Source organism: Heptranchias perlo, chromosome 25, assembly GCF_035084215.1.
Source record: "Heptranchias perlo isolate sHepPer1 chromosome 25, sHepPer1.hap1, whole genome shotgun sequence".
In the NCBI taxonomy this organism is placed as follows: domain Eukaryota; kingdom Metazoa; phylum Chordata; class Chondrichthyes; order Hexanchiformes; family Hexanchidae; genus Heptranchias; species Heptranchias perlo.
In genome coordinates, this window is record NC_090349.1 from 18,263,050 (window position 1) to 18,280,077 (window position 17,028).

General features: G+C 41.2%; 1 protein-coding gene across 2 annotated transcripts in view; it reads left to right on the plus strand.

Moving 5' to 3' along the window:
• LOC137342071 (mediator of RNA polymerase II transcription subunit 13-like) overlaps nt 1–17,028 on the plus strand; it is a 228,941-nt gene that overhangs the window by 122,489 nt on the left and 89,424 nt on the right. For both annotated transcript variants that reach the window (XM_068005704.1, XM_068005705.1), the window contains exon 4: nt 9,614–9,697. In XM_068005704.1, coding sequence (XP_067861805.1) covers nt 9,614–9,697 — 84 coding nt within the window. The remainder of the gene's footprint in view (nt 1–9,613; nt 9,698–17,028) is intronic.

Genomic DNA, 17,028 nt, shown 5'->3' on the forward strand with positions numbered 1-17,028 from the left:
TACTCCAACCTGCCAATGATAATTTTGCAGTATAACCCATGGGATTGGAACCAACGTTCACTTATTTTTAAAATTGGATATGGGTGGTCACACTTTCTCGAATTCTTCCAAGATCTTCACAAGGTGCAATGTTGAACTGCCATTTTGATGGGTGCTGATTGCTTGGTGTTTCTGCACATGGAGGCATAATGCCTTCTGCATTGCTGTAGTTGTAACCTGCACTGTTCCCCCTCCTTTATTTGTGTCAGCCATGGTTCAGTGGTAGCACTCTTACCTCTGAGTCAGAGGCTCATGGGTTGAAGTCCCACTCCAGAGATGTGAGCACAATATAGGCTGGCGCTTCTCGAGGGAGTGCTGCACTGTCGATGGTGCCGTCCTTTGGATGAGATGTTAAACTGAGGCTCCATCTGCCTTCTCAGATGGACGTAAAAGGACCCACAGCACTCTTCCAATATCCAACCAAAATCACCAAAACAGATTATCTGGCCATTTAATTCATTGCTGTTTGTGGGACCTTGCTGTGTGCAAATTAGCTGTGTTTCCTACATTACAACAGTGGATACATTTGAAAAGTACTGCATAGATCTTAGAGCTTTGGGATGTCCATGAAATCTCCCGGGAGAGGCGCAAAAAAACCCCAGAGCCAATAAGGGGGGAAAGTATCATGAATATTACTCTCCGACCCCATTGGCTATTGAGACACAGTCCAGTAGATCACATTGACCACGCGTACATTAACTGTTAATCCACTTACCTTTCATATGATGCGATCTCTGCCCCAGCCAAGAACGAGTCCAGCTCCCTCTTAAAGGTGCGCAGGGACTCAGTGCACACCGCACAAACCGGCAATGCACTCTAGAGACTCGCTACTCTCTGGGAAAAGAAGGAGGGCCTATTTCTACTTTTGGGTAGTGTAAATGCATGTCCCCTGATCCTTCCCAATTTCTCAAACTGAAATAATCTACCAATAGGCATGCAATCGAGCCCTTTCCTTATGTTATGTACCTCTATCAGGTCGCCTCTAAGTCTATGCTGCCGTAAAGTAAATAGACTTACCTCTTTAAGTCTATCTGAATAACTACGGTTCTTTAAGATGGGAATCATTCTTGTAGCTCTCCTGACATTTTCCAAGACCACTATATCACCCAGTATGTGAGGGGACCAAAACTGGGTGAATTACTCCAGATGCGGTCTAACCAACCACCTGTATAAGGGCAGAATTGTGTCCATTGATTTGTACTGAGTGGTTCTGTAATACAACCCAATATCCTGTCTGCTTTGCCTTCTCAATATTGGTCGTGAACCTTCAGTGATCTGCTCAATAACATCTAGATCCTTTTCTCTCTCAAGCGATTTCAGTATCGTTCCCTGTAAATGATAAGTATATCCTGTACTGATCCTACCAACATGCATCACATTGGATTTATCCAGGTTAAATGCCATTTGCCATTATTTGACCCATTCCCTTAACGCATCTAAATCTTTTTGCAGAAGATTATGCTCCACTACAGTTTTAACCCTTGCACAAATTTTAGTATCATGTGCAATCTGATCATGCCCTCAACACCACTGTCCAGGATATTAATAAAAGGTGTGAACAGTAATAGGCCTAAACCAATCCCTGGGGGACACCAGGCAGATCCATAACTGTTAACTACAACTTTTTGCCTGAGGGACTGGAGCCAATTCCTAATCCAGTGTATCAAATTCCCACGGATATCTCAAGATTCTATCATGTGAAGTAACTTAATGTAAGGTATCAAAGGCTTTCTGAAAATGCAGGTAGAGAATGTCAACTGGATTACCCCCATCCACTAACCTAGTAACTTCTTCAGAAAGCTCATAACAAGTCTGCAGATACAACGTTCTTGTCCGATGTCCAGTCCTGGATGAGCTGCAATTTCTTCCTGTTGAACATTGGGAAGACCAAAGCTGAAGCTATATTCTCCATTTTGTTCCATGGCACAGGGATGCTTGGGATGTAGAGTTAGTCTGTTAGTGTCTGGGAAGGGGAAGCGGGTTCATGTTTTTAGCAGTGACCCTTTGTCAGAGCATAGTGCTGCTGGGGGGAGGGGGTAGTCTGAACCTGTGGCCTTGACCTTGTTGGGTTATTTTTATAGTAAGGAAGGCAAATGTACCCTGATATATCCAGGTAGCAGCTTTTTAAACTGTGTTTATATTGCTCAACACGTGCTAATTGTGTGAGCTGCCAATGTGCTGGGGTCTTGTAGCCACCTTCAGCCCAAAAGTAACTGTGCAGGAATTTGCTGCCAACCGTTGCAAATCACAGCAAATTTACTTTCGGGTTGTCGTTGACACCCTCTCATTGATAACTGGTGCTACAAGCATGGGTCTCATGCAGTATAAAAGCGAGTGTCCCCAGTGGATTCTCTTTCTCCCTCACACTATACTAATTGTGACTGAGCTTTCAGGCATTTTGTTCCCACACTTATCTATGTACACCGTCAAAAACTTCTCCTTGAATCCTACCTCCTCTAAGTCTTGAGCAATGCCCGTTCCCCTTGCCTTAAGTACCTTGGAAGGTATTGCAATGTTGCATGCTATGGGTGTAAGTTGTAGTTGTTCTCTTATGGCAGATGAATGGTTGTTCCTTACGCATAGCAACACAGGCAAACTTAGGAACAGGAAGCATGCCCATTTTTTGGTTGCTATGAACCTTTCTTTCTTATCCAGTTTCTCACCATATTCCTCGAGCCAAGTCTTTCACCAGGAGCCTTGTCATTTCTTGAATCTATTCATATTATTTGCTGCTTTGCTGGTAACTTGTTCTGTGTGTCTATTATTCTTTGTCCTTGCACCTTGTTTCTAAATGACACCATCAAGAGTTTTGATTTGTTTAATGGTGTACACATTTTGTTTGGGGGACCTGCCATTCTATCTAAGATTGTTCGAGTTTGCTTTTCTCGGGATATTAGGGTCATAGTTCCATCTCATTCTTGTGAAATCACTTTCAAAATTATTTTTATATGTGTGTGTGGAACATTAATGTTTTGTATAGATATGATAACAGTTTTGTCAATCCAAGTAGTCTTTATCATTTCAGAGCAAAATTTAGGTAAACCCATTGCTGAACAAAGGGTGAAGGCCATATCAGGGCAAATGGAGCTTGTTCTACTCTTGCAATAGGTATTACTTAAGTAAGCAGCCACAAAGTTGTTCTTGAGGCTGTTGGCAGGGGCAAGAACCTGCAGTGTGCATGCCATTGCTTAGCATTATACTCTTGACATCTTGAGATAAAGAGTACTTGGCACTGTGGTGCTCCAAACTGATCTCGAGATATAGGCTCTTCGAAATCTTCTACCAAAATTCTGAAGTGCATTGGTATGTCTCATGCGAAGGTTGTACGAACAGGGAAGATAGTTAGATTGCCTACCTTTCGAGATGATCTTACTCATTCAAAATTTAATTTCAACCTCCATTACAGAGTTCCCTCTCAGCCAATTTCTCTTTCATATCTGACATGGTGCTTCTTTCATATTCGTTGCTTAAGGTTTTGTAACCTTACAGTACTTTGGGTCTCAATGCTGCCTCCTTTGGCATAAGAATTAAGGGTGAAGGTGCACAATGAAGGAAGAGGTTACCTGACTACTAAAGGCAGTAACTTCTTAAAGGGATGTTTTGTTCTGCCAGATGACATACAATATCTTATGTGGAGGATGAACTTCAGTGAAAAGATGTGTGCGCCACACCCAAAGATAGCATTGATGTTTTTGGCTGGAAATTTATTGAATGGAGAACATTTTTAATGCACTGCTTCGCTGCAAGTGTCTGGTGGGTACCAAGAGGTAGAAATGGACTTTCTGGTAATTTATGGACCTAGAAGCATGGATTGATGAATGTAAATCAGGCGGGGTGGGGTGGGGGGGGGGGGGGTGCGGGAAGACACTTAGTTCATCTTGAAAAAAAAATTACTTCCACTTCATGCTAGATTACAAGTCATATTTTGATGCAGGACTCTTTGTGGCATAACAAATGCTATCCATGCACTTGACGTTATTGAAGTAAAGCCCATGTTTTGAAATTGGATGCAAGTGCCAAAGAAGTCAACGGTGTTTTTTGAACAAAAATAATAGGTTTTTGAAAATCAGCTCCATGTTGTTGATTGTGAAATTTTCATGTTTGACATATTGCTGATATTTTGAAGGCTTGATTTACACAAACTACCCTGGCAACACTGCAGGATTTATTTTTGTTGTAGTTGCTCCCTCGTTTCTCTTCAATCAGTGATGACAACGAACACTCCTATGTTAAGTTCAAGTTAGAGACGATGAAGTGTCTTTTTCATTGCCTCATATTCCTTACCCTTTAATAACGACTTGAACGTCTTTAATCACTCTTCTGTTATCTCCACATAGTTATAGATATTCCAGCCTGTCTTAAACCAAAAAAACTTAAAACAAAAGAATCAATTGGAAAAGTTCAGAGATGTATCAACGCTCATAGCCATTGAAGAATGATGCAGGCTCCAAGTGCTGGATGTCTGTATACTAAATTCTGAAGATGATCACCATAGGATGATAAGTTTATCAGCTGGCTTCATTTTCCACAAGTTCTATTCACACTTCTGTCTGAGCACCCTGTCATAACATCTTTTCAAGAAGAATCCAGAGGGTGGTCCAGCAAACAGCCTTCACATTGAGTAGACCAAAGTTGTCATATTTGCCCCTGGCACAAAGTCTGTGACCTTGCCACCAACTCCACTCCTTTCCATGGGCATTGTCTCACACTGTTCACGACCTCTACGTTGTGTTTTTTCCGAAACTGAGTTTGTGACTCCCATATCCTCTCCATCACAAAGACCGCCTACTTCCACCTCCATAACATTGCCTGCCTCTGCCCTAATCTCAGCCCATCTACTTCTGAAACCTTCATTCATGCCTTCGTCATCTCCAGACTTGATTACTGAAAAGGTCTCCTGGCCACTCTCTCATCCTTGACCCTTGTGAATCTCAGCTCATCTTAAAACAAACTGTCTCCAGATCCTACCCTGCACCAAGTCACCTCACCCATCACCCCTGTTCTCTCAGACCTGCAGCGCCTCAAATTTAAAAATCTGATCCATGTGTTTGAATCTTTCCATGGCCCTTCTGTCTTAATACCTCCTCCAGCCCTAGAAGTACACCCAACTCCTGAACTCTGTTCCTCTGTCTCCAGCCACTTGCACATTCCCTCTTTGCCCCCCCCCCCCTCCCCCCGCCCCATTGGAGGCCATGCTTTCAGCCACCTAGGCAGCACTCTCTGGAATTCCCTTCCTAAATCTTTAAACTTCTCACTCTCCTTCGGACCCTCCTTAAAACCCACTTCTTGGACCAAGCTGATGGCACCCCTCCTAATGTTTTTCTGTTGGGCTCGGCATCCTGCTTTCCTGCTGCCTTTATGAAGTTCCCGTGGGAAGTTTTTCCGGGCATTTTATGACTGCTGTTGCTTCTTTCAAATAAAGCCTCTTGTGCACCTGATGAATTCGAACAGAATCAATCTTGTCAGTAACTTTCATAAGGGTCATATTTTGAATGATCAATGATCGTCTCATTGCCAGAAAAAGAACACTTCCTGGATACCTGGAATGAACTAATGGTCTTTTGTGTTGGAAACAGTCACACCATCTTTTGTGGTTGATAGCTGCAGCCATATTTATAGTCGAGAACCAGCGATATTTCATGAGGCTACCTAAGCTGGATATCATCTAATAATTGCCTAGATACTTCGTCTCACATTCTCAAAAAAGTCTTACAACTGGTGTGAGTGAGCATCATGTGGGCCCTATCCTCTAACCCTTCTTTCCTGTCACTGAGGAACTTATAGTCCCTCAGGGACCAAATGTCTCTATCTTGGAATAGAGTAGTCTGGTCAGCATCTGAGCACTTTTGGTTATTTTTTTGTGGATTGATTGCTTTACTGTGCTGAAATTGAGAAGGAGGTGTGCCCTCGATAGTTTAGCACCCAGCAGGCAAATGGCATCTGCTAAACTGGAGCAGAACGCACTTTCACAAAAATTATTTCCTAGTTACAGATCACTGTTTTCAAAAGTGGGACCTTTGAGTAATCGACCCAACAGTTACAGTGGAAGGGGGACAAATTCTAATCTTGGAGTGGAAGTCACATTGCCGTAGTCTGACTTTTTTCCAACCTCGTAATGGGGAAATATTGAATGCCTTTATTCCCTTCCCTCTCCCTTCCTCCAAGATGTTGATAATTTTACATTTGGTTCTGGGGCCAGTCATCATTGTTCTCAAGCCTATTTTCTATGTTGGAGGTTTTTCCCTTAGGCTAAAAGATCATCTTGCCGAAAATAAAGGAACCCCACACTGTTGAGCTTTTAGCAGTAGAGATGTACTTAAGGTACAAGTGCAGGCTGTTGAGACTTTTTTTTTCCAGGACACCTACCAACTAGGCTGTGCAGGACAGTATATGGGAATGGTTTGCTTGATCCCAAGGTGGGAGTGAGTGGAGTAAGTGTTTCCTGAATTGTTGTCTTCAGAGTTTGGCCAACTCAGATTTCCCATTTAACACCATGAGGGAGGTGTACCTACTGAAATAGAAGGGTTGTATTATGTCCTGAAGGAGGTGCCTGATATGGAAGTGTTGAGTATTAGGTTGGCTTGGTTTTTCACAGCTCATCACAATGGAAACAATTTTACAACACCAAGTTATAGTCCAGCAATTTTATTTTAAATTCACAAGCTTTCGGAGGCTTCCTCCTTCCTCAGGTGAACGTTGTTGGAAATGAAATCCTCAAAATGAAATCTCATTTATAAATCACAGAACAATGCTTGGTGATTACAGACAGTTTTTTCAACTGCCCGTTGCCAAGGCAATCAGTGTGCAGACAGACAGGTGTTACCTACAAGGTCTCTGAATATACAAATCACCAAAAAAAAACAGAGATAGAGAGGTAGAAACATAGAAAAGACAGCAACTGACCCGTTATATTAAAAACAGATAACATTTGTTCGCTGGTGGGGTAACGTGTAGCGTGACATGAACCCAAGACCCCGGTTGAGGCCGTCCTCATGGGTGCGGAACTTGGCTATCAATTTCTGCTCGACGATTTTGCGTTGTCGTGTGTCTCGAAGGCCGCCTTGGAGTACGCTTACCCGAAGGTCGGTGGCTGAATGTCCTTGACTGCTGAAGTGTTCCCCGACTGGGAGGGAACCCTCCTGTGTGGTGATTGTTGCGCGGTGTCCGTTCATCCGTTGTTGCAGCGTCTGCATGGTCTCGCCAATGTACCATGCTCTGGGGCATCCTTTCCTGCAACGTATGAGGTAGACAATGTTGGCCGAGTAACAGGAGTATGAACCATGCACCTGGTTGGTGGTGTCCTCTCGTGTGTTGGTGGTATCTGTGTCGATGATCTGGCATGTCTTGCAGAGGTTACCGTGGCAGGGTTGTGTGGTGTCGTGGACGCTGTTCTCTTGAAAGCTAGGTAATTTGCTGTGAACGATGGTCTGTTTGAGGTTGGGTGGCTGTTTAAAGGCGAGTAGTGGAGGTGTGGGGATGGCCATAGCGAGGTGTTCGTTGTCATTGATGACATGTTGAAGGCTGCGGAGACTACGCCATGTTCGCAGCCTTCAACATGTCATCAATGATGACGAACACCTCGCTATGGCCATCCCCACACCTCCACTCCTCGCCTTCAAACAGCCACCCAACCTCAAACAGACCATCGTTCGCAGCAAATTACCTAGCTTTCAAGAGAACAGCGTCCACGACACCACACAACCCTGCCACGGTAACCTCTGCAAGACATGCCAGATCATCGACACAGATACCACCATCACACGAGAGGACACCACCCACCAGGTGCATGGTTCATACTCCTGTGACTCGGCCAACATTGTCTACCTCATACGTTGCAGCAAAGGATGCCCCAGAGCATGGTACATTGGCGAGACCATGCAGACGCTGCGACAACGGATGAACGGACACCGCGCAACAATCGCCAAACAGGAGGGTTCCCTCCCAGTCGGGGAACACTTCAGCAGTCAAGGACATTCAGCCACCGACCTTCGGGTAAGCGTACTCCAAGGCGGCCTTCGAGACACACGACAACGCAAAATCGTCGAGCAGAAATTGATAGCCAAGTTCCGCACCCATGAGGACGGCCTCAACCGGGATCTTGGGTTCATGTCACGCTACACATTACCCCACCAGCGAACAAATGTTATCTGTTTTTAATATAACGGGTCAGTTGCTGTCTTTTCTATGTTTCTACCTCTCTATCTCTTTTTTTTGTGATTTGTATATTCGGAGACCTTGTAGGTAACACCTGTCTGTCTGCACACTGATTGCCTTGGCAACGGGCAGTTGAAAAAACTGTCTGTAATCACCAAGCATTGTTCTGTGATTTATAAATGCGATTTCATTTCGAGGATTTCATTTCCAACAACGTTCACCTGAGGAAGGAGGAAGCCTCCGAAAGCTTGTGAATTTAAAATAAAATTGCTGGACTATAACTTGGTGTTGTAAAATTGTTTACAATTGTCAACCCCAGTGCATCACCGGCATCTCCACATCACAATGGACACAGACCTATTTAGCATATTGATAAGATAAAGTACTACCAAGCTGCTGCTAAATGAGCAGTTTTAAGTTGACTACCTTCAGAAGACTGACACTAGCTTTTAAATAAAGCATAATGGTTGGTATTGCTGCTTGTGGGAGTTGGCACTAGGTTTGTGAAGTATTTGCCTTATTTGCCGATTTACTTGGTTTTTTTTCTTTTAAATTTTTGTTCTTTTTACTTTTTCTTGCTTTGTGTTCTCCTGCATCTGAGTTGAGAGCTATCTACTAATTAAGATACAGCTTGCACATACTGCTCAGTGGGAGTGAAATCATTTTGGAACCAATTGTGTTTATAGAGCTACTTCACTCTTGATCACTGGTGTGGTTCGACACAGGTCAGCTTTATAATGGAGGCGCAGTTTGTCTCTGCTCCTTGTAGTAATTGAGCACTTTGGTCTCCATGCCGTAGAGCATTTCACTCCACCAGAGCAACATTGGTAAGTTCTACCTTTATTTGTATGAAAAACATTTTCAACCTATGGCAGGAATATTTCTCTTTTAAAATCTGTTGGGCCCAATATACTTGAGTCTCGTGACAACTATGCTTCAGTCATTTCTTTCTGAAAATATGTGGAGTGCAGTGAAGTTCCTTAGCTGATGTTCCAAGGCATTGCATCTTAAAATGAAGACTTGGGTTTGAATCTACCGTTTACCATATGCAACATTTCCTGTTTCAACCATGCCATTTGGGGAGGTACTGAGCAGAAAGGAAAGGACCTTTTTTTGGAAAGGACTTGCATGTATGTAGCGCTTTTCACGACCTCAGGACACCTCAAAGTGCTTTACAGCCAATAAGGTACATTTAAAGTGTAGACACTGTTATATTGTAGAAGCCAAGTGTTTTCCATCGTAAAGGGAAGACAGCAAGATAGCTTGTCGTTCCAGGTCATTATTGTACCCTTGTAGCACCTGGTTACTGAGCAGAACATTGGGATGAGGTTGACTGCAGAATCCTGTATTAGGATCTGAAGATGGAGGAAAAATGAGAAACAAAGTTTAAGTTTATCCCCTTTTTAAATTTTTTTTTTAGGTGTTTGATGGATAAGAACTTCGTCAGGATTGGAAAATGGTTTGTCAAACCCTATGAGAAAAATGAGAAGTCTGTTAACAAAAGGTAAGCATTACTGAGAGAAATTTGATTGCCTTATTTGTTACAAATCTACCTAGTATGGTATGTTAAACTGTATTTTGATGGTGTCTTATAATCCTTAAGCTACTGGGTGAAAATCCTGTCCAGTATTAGTCAAAGCCGCCTTAACTTTCAGAATCAAGAATTATCCACTGCTGCTTGACGCTAGTTCTAAGTGAGTGACTAAGGATCAGAGACTTCTCTTGGGTGGCTACAATATTTTCAACACAGCCTTTTCCATATCAGTTCCCTGTGCTTGACATTTTCATTGCCAGCCATTATAGGCTTGGTGTATGTTACACTGGCCAAAGAAATCATTGGTTTCATCTGTTGGAAACCAGAGGTGTACAGGCATTGCCCAGATTAGATATTTCAGTTGTGCTGTACAATTAGCCTAAGACCAGCTATTTTTTTTAACCCTAAAGTAGTGGTGGAATATTCAATTTTTTCAGATAGAGATCAGGAGGAAAGGGAAAGAGTCGAAGAGGTTACACTTCAAGGGAAATCTAGAGAATGGGCGAAAATCTGGAATATAGAATGTTATACAGAAGACAGTGCAGCAGGGAGATGCAATCTAACCTATTGAATTCATTGCCCCTTTTCAAATAACTTTGGGGTATAGTAGTTCAATGTGCGCTATCTTATGCTGCAATACATCCATGCAAGCTACCAGCACATCTGGGAATGCAACTGTGAATATTGTAAGAAGTTGGGAAGTATCACATAAATGTGAGATATTGCTAAGGCAAGACAATAACCTACGTAGACCTTGATGGTAGGCTTTTGTTTGATTGTCAGCAGTGTCTGATGCATCAATTTAGATTTTGGGAGAGTTAGAAGCGTAAATATCATTATAACTTCTGAGACTTTGGGATATGATTCAGAAATGTCCTCGTTGTGTTTTTGGACCTTGAATAGCTCCAAAATACAATTTGAAAGGTCCAGTTATCGCTGACGTTTGCTTCTGAACTGATAAGACGGTGCAAATTGGAGCAAATGCTTGATTTTTGTTTGCAGAATAACTACAAAGGTAGGGCGACTGAAACCAGAGCTCCCTTGATGACGAGAGTAAGATGAATTGGGAAAAAAAGGGGGTATGACAGATCTCGGGTTGATAACACAAGTGAGAACCAGGCTGAATATAGAGAGTTCAGAGGGGAAGTAAAAAAAAAAAGGAAATAAGAGGGGCAAGGAGAGAGTATGAGAATAGACTGGCGGCTAACATAAAAGGGAATCCAAAAGTCGTCATTAGGCATGTATACGGGCAGTAAGAGGAAGGATGGGGCTGATTATGGAACAAAAAAGAGACCTATTCATGGAGGCAGAGGGCGTGGCCGAGGAACTAAATGAGTACTTTGCATCTGTCTTTACCAAGGAAGAAGTAGTTGAGATACTGGATGGGCTAAAAATTGATAAAGAACATGTACTAGAAAGGCAAACTGTACTTAAAGTAGATAAGTCACCTGGACTGGATGGGATGCATCCTAGGTTGCTCAGGGAAGTAAGGGTGGAAATTGTGGAGGTACGAGCCATACTCTTCCAAATGTTCTTAGATACGAGGGTGGTGCCAGAGGACTGGAGAATTGCAAATGTTATACCCTTGTTCAAAAAAGGGTGTAAGGATAAACCCAGTAACTATTGGCCAGTCAGTTGAGAAACGATAATCCAGGACAGAATTAGCAGAATTGGACAAGTGTGGATTTATTAGGGAAAACCAGCACTGATTTGTTGAAGGCAAATCGTGATAAACGAACCTGATGGAGTTTTTTGATGAGGTAACAGAGAGGGTCGATGAGGGCAATGCAGTTGATGTGTATATGGACTTTCAAAAGGCGTTTGATAAAGTACCGCACGGTAGGCTTATCAAGATTGCAGCCCATGGAATAAAGGGGGTAGTAGCAACATGAATAGAGAATTGGCTAAGTAACAGGAAGCAGAGAGTAGTGGTGAACGGTTGTTTTTTGGACTGGAGGGAGGTGTTCCACAGGGGTCGGTGCTGGGGCCACTGCTTTTCTTGACATATATTAATGACTTGGACTTGGGTGTACAGGGCACAATTTTAAAATTTGCAGATGACACAAAACTTTGAAGGGTAGTGAACATTGAGGAGGATAGTTATAGACTTCAAGAGGATATAGGCAGGCTGGTGGCATGGGTGGACACATAGCAGATGAAATGCAAAGCTGAAAAATGTGAGGTGATGTCGGAAGATTGAGGAGAGGCAATATAAACTAGAGGGCACAATTCTAAAAGGGGTAAAGGAACAGAGATCTGGGGAGATATGTACACAAATCGTTGAAGGTGGCAGGGCAGGTTGAGAAAGCGGTTAAAAAATGATACGGGATCCTGGGCTTTATAAATAGAGGCATAGAGTACAAAAGTATGGAAGTCATGATGAACCTTTATAAAACACTGGTTCGGCCACAACTGGAGCATTATTCCAGTTCTGGGCACCACACTCTAGGAGGGATCAGAGAGGGTGCAGAAGAGATTTACTAGAATGATTCCAGGGATGAGGGACTTTAGTTACCTGGATAGACTGGAGAAGCTGGAGTTGTTCTCCTTGGAACAGAGAAGGTTGAAAGGAGATTTGATAGAGGAATTCAAAATCATCAAGGGTCTAGACAGATTAGATAGAGAAACTGTTCCCATTGGCGGAAGGGTCAAGGAACAGAGAACATAGAATTAAGGCAAACGAACCAAAGGTTGACATGAGGAAAGACTTTTACACAGCGAGTGGTTAGGATCTGGAATGCACTGCCAGAGCGGGTAGTGGAGGCTGATTCAATCATGGCCTTCAAAAGGGAACTGGATAAGTACATGAAAGGAAAAAATTTGCAGGGCTATGGGGATAGGCAGGGGAGAGGGACCAGATGGATTGCTCTTGGATCGAGCCGGTGCGGATTCTAAATTGGTTTCGGCTGAGGATTTCATGGTCCAGAATGCATAATTGAATGAAACTTTCATTGCCATTACTTGGGGCTGGTGTCTTAACCATATTACATCTATGGAGAAGAATTGCACCACTATGTTTTGACATTGTTATTCTGCTTGTAATTTAGCACGTGTAAAGAAATTCAGAAGCACCCTTGAACAAAACATTATATAAAATTCAATATCCAAAAACATAAAGTTTAATCATTAAATACAGTGTAAGTTCTCAATTGCAGAATTATTTATAGATCATCGTAAGGGCAATTTTACCACAGAGCTTCAATTGAACACTTGTAGTCACAAGCTTTCTGGTGCGAGAAGTGGAGGTTCTAATAAATTATTAAGTGGTAAATTCTGTGTAATGAAGTGCAGGAAGGTCTTAAAATTATTGCTTTTAGGAGGTATTGTTTCGGTCACTTTTTTTCATCTAATCAGCACAAAGCGCACAGGATAAACTAACAGCACATGACATTCTAGTAATTAAATTTGTCAAGCCTGTTATACAGTCTGAACAACAGTTTGCTTCTGAGTTTTGATGAAAGAAAAAATGCTGTGACCTTGCTTTAGAACAGATAGAAAATCGATTCACCCAATATTGATTTCTGATAAGCTTTTCCACGGTACTACAGGGACTATGTGGCACATAGAGTGTGAGTACAGTGTGCCTGCTGAAGTTAGAGTTTGTCTATTTGTAAGATTTTGATTTGCTATTTTTATTTGACATTGCAAATAATTTTCGACTCATGTAGCACAATCCACTGCCCTAGGTCAAAGGAAATTGTAAAATGTGAAAATGTCATTCCATAGCGCTGCAATCCATCAACAATGAGCACAGTGCTAATCTGAATCACTTCAAGAAGTGGGAGGGTGTATATAGTATGCATTATATACTGGCAACTTTGTACTGGCATGAACTTTGTATTACTGTCATGCCTGTCTGTACTTAACAAGTAGAAGGAATAAGTTGAAATGTGTTCTACATATTGCTGATTTATGGACAATATCAGTATTCACTGTACATTCTAGACGATATTGTCATGATTTCCACAAATTGGGAATGCATTGTTACACCGTATATCATGAAATAAGTCAGCTACAGTAAAAACAAATTTTTAACTAGGTTGGAGCTTTTGTTTTACTGGATAAGAATAAAACAAGTTCAGTAAAAATATAATTGTTAAAATGATTAAATAGTAGAAAGGCGTCACATTCTTACTACAAAGCTGTCTGGAGCCGAAAAAGCTGGAGTGCATTTTCAAGTGTATGAAGTATCATAAACTTTTAAGTATAAAATAAAAATTGAAATGGTAAAACATCTTGACATGTGGAAATGTTAAATTGTAGGGTACAATTTCATTAGCTCAGCAGCAAGTCTAAAATCTACCATGAGCAGGGTTGGCTTTGTAATTCAAAGTCTTGCCCGATGCAGTGATTAGAGAATAGTGGGATACAAAGTAAGCTAGACAGGTCACCATGTGCCACCAATCAATTTGTGTATGAAGTCACAAGTATTACCAATCTCTGATTGGGAATTGTTTCTCTATTACTTGCTGATGGTACATTTTAAATTTATTACAAATTATTTTTGTATTTGCAATTTTAAGGGCCAAAGCTTTATAGAATTTTCAAGTGATTCTAATGTACACCATAGTCTTTTTAAAAAAAAAAAATCCAATTTGGAGAAGGCATGTATTGGCTAGCAAGTTAGCTGAAGTACAAGTGAACTGAACCAGAAGATTTGGCTATCTTCTGTGAGGTTCCTTGTGATTACATTGCTGGCAGGGACGTGTGTCTCTGGAGATGCTGCCTTTGTGGTGGATCACAGGTCCTCCAGAGGTAGAAGTGCCATCATCTTTCCTGCATTGCTGTTGACTGTGGCCTTGCTGTTGGTGTTAGTGTTCAAATAGACTTTGTTTTTTAACGTTACAGATTACGCTGATACTTTTTTTAATGTGCTAATGTATAATAGCAAGCTCGAGTGTATAAATGGAGCATTTTCCTGAAACAAATGCACAGTTAAATATAACCCACAAGATGGGAATCTCAAATTTAGTTTGAAGGAAAGGCTCAGCATTCAATTGGGAAAATCAACAATGAAAATTATATTACCAAGTGGTCAATTACGATGTGTAAATAATTGTGCCCAGTATTGAAGGCAGCATTTCCACTGCAACTGCCTTTGAGATTCTCACTCTGCTTTACTTCAAAGTCAGGTCTTGCCATAATTTTGGATTTACACAACTTTGTAAGCTTCATTTGCATTGCACCTAGAGCCAGAATACTGTGCATTGCGCAATATATGTGGAGCAGCCTAAAACTGAGCCACCCCACAAAAAATATTGACCCGGATTTTGCTCTGAAAATAACGGCGAGCCTAACAGTGCTCACCGTTATTTCAATGCAAATAGTAGAGCGACTGCACGTGCGCAGTTAAACCCGGAAATCCAGAAGTTGCTCCACCAGTTGTCCTGCTTCTTCATAATCTTCGCGGAATCTTGGCGGCTGACTCACCGTTCAGATGAATGGAACGGCGTGAAGTTTCTGTGCTTCCCTGATGGTTCAAAGTAATCTTGCCAAAGAAAGGTACATCAAGTTATTTAAGTCTAAGCACACTTTCAAGAGCGTAGAAAGTCTTAATGACTGCCAATCAACTTCTGTGACAATGAAAATTAACTTTTACAAGCCGAATCTCATTCCTTCAGATTTTAATTTTTGTTCCACATTCAAAATTTTAAATTTTAAATTTTTTTTTTCGTTTGTCTCTTTTATCTCTCTCTTAATTCAGTGTTTCTTGCCCTCTCTTTATTTCACTTTCTGTACCTGATCTGACATTGAATTTACTATTCTAACTTAGATTTCCTGGTTCTGACTCTGCATGGCTTATTAACATGCTTCAATCTGATTTGTTAAGGGGATACAAGAAGGCGGCTCACCACCACCTTCTCAAGGGCAATTAGGGATGGGCAATAAATGCTGGCCTTGCCAGCGATGCCTACATCCCATGAACGAATAAAAAAAAATACACAGTTGCTTGTCTAGTTGACACAGGTCCCAGATGCCTGGGAGAGGGCGCCGTGCTGGATTGAGCACCCCATGAGAGGAACTTGCCATGCAAAAGTCCATGGGCAAGTGCAAGTCTAACAGAAGGCAGGCGCTGTTTGTTTGCCACTCAGAGCAAAATCCAGCTCATCGTTTCCAAATTACAATTGTGTTGGAATCAAAAGTCAATTTCACGAACATTTCTGAACTTTCAAGCAATGCAGAGGAAAGTATTGGAAAGCATTTTTATAGATCTGTACTGTTTAGCATGTGCTATCCATGTTCCTCTAATACCAGTGTTTCCTTAGTGATCGAAACACGTGTTAAAAATGTGAGTCTGTATGAAGAGCAAACCATATGGGAGTACTGGATTATTTTTGAATGCTGTGTATATTCGGTGATTGCTTTTGACATCAGTAGAGCTAGTCGTTAACCCAAGATATACCAACAACTGTATTTTCAAGCTCATTTATTCCTCCAATTCAATTCTCTAAATAAAAGCATACAATGTTGAAACAAAAATACGCTATATATAAAAATATATAAAAAAAAACAGCAATGGGCAAAACCACCAGTGCAAAATGTTAAGTGCAGTCCTTAAACAGCTTTGACTTTTCAAAGACATAGTGGTGATTCGTGTTAAATTAAACTGTTGACCTCTACGTTTAACGAACAGGATACTGATTCATTAGTTATATGCATTTATGACATTTGGTTCTTCAAATGAAATATCAGAAGTTGGCAGATAATTGAAAACAAGTTGTTGTGAATATGCTGTGAAAAGTATGAAAGATATAAATAAGATGTAGGCCAGGCCTTTTTATTCAAACAAAAGAAAGGTATAACGAATGAGCTTTGGAAATGGCATTTGACTAGTTTGGGGAACTAATTAGTTCAAATACAAGCCTGCATGAATAATGAGAATATATCTGTAATCTGAAGAGCATTTTGTTTGATGGGGAATTCTGAAGATTGCAAAAGACTTCTTTTGTGGCGTTTCATTACAAACAGTTTTATATTTTGGATTTTTTTGAAGAATTTTCCATTGAACTAATGCTGGTGATTCTTTCTTTCCCCTGTAAATAAATAGCTACATCCCCAGGAGTGGTATTTGCATCCCCAAAACACTGTTTTGTGTTAGAATAATATGCTGTCTGTGAAAAAATTACAGGGAAGCAAACTGAAACGTGGGACTAGCAAGTAATCTAAAACAAAATATAGCTGAGGCTCCAATAGCACAGCAGTATTTACCCAGATTTAGAATAGATTGCTGCTCTATTTTTTATCATTTGAAATATTTAGCACTGAACATTTCTTTAGTAGTTTTCCTAATTTTTCCCCAT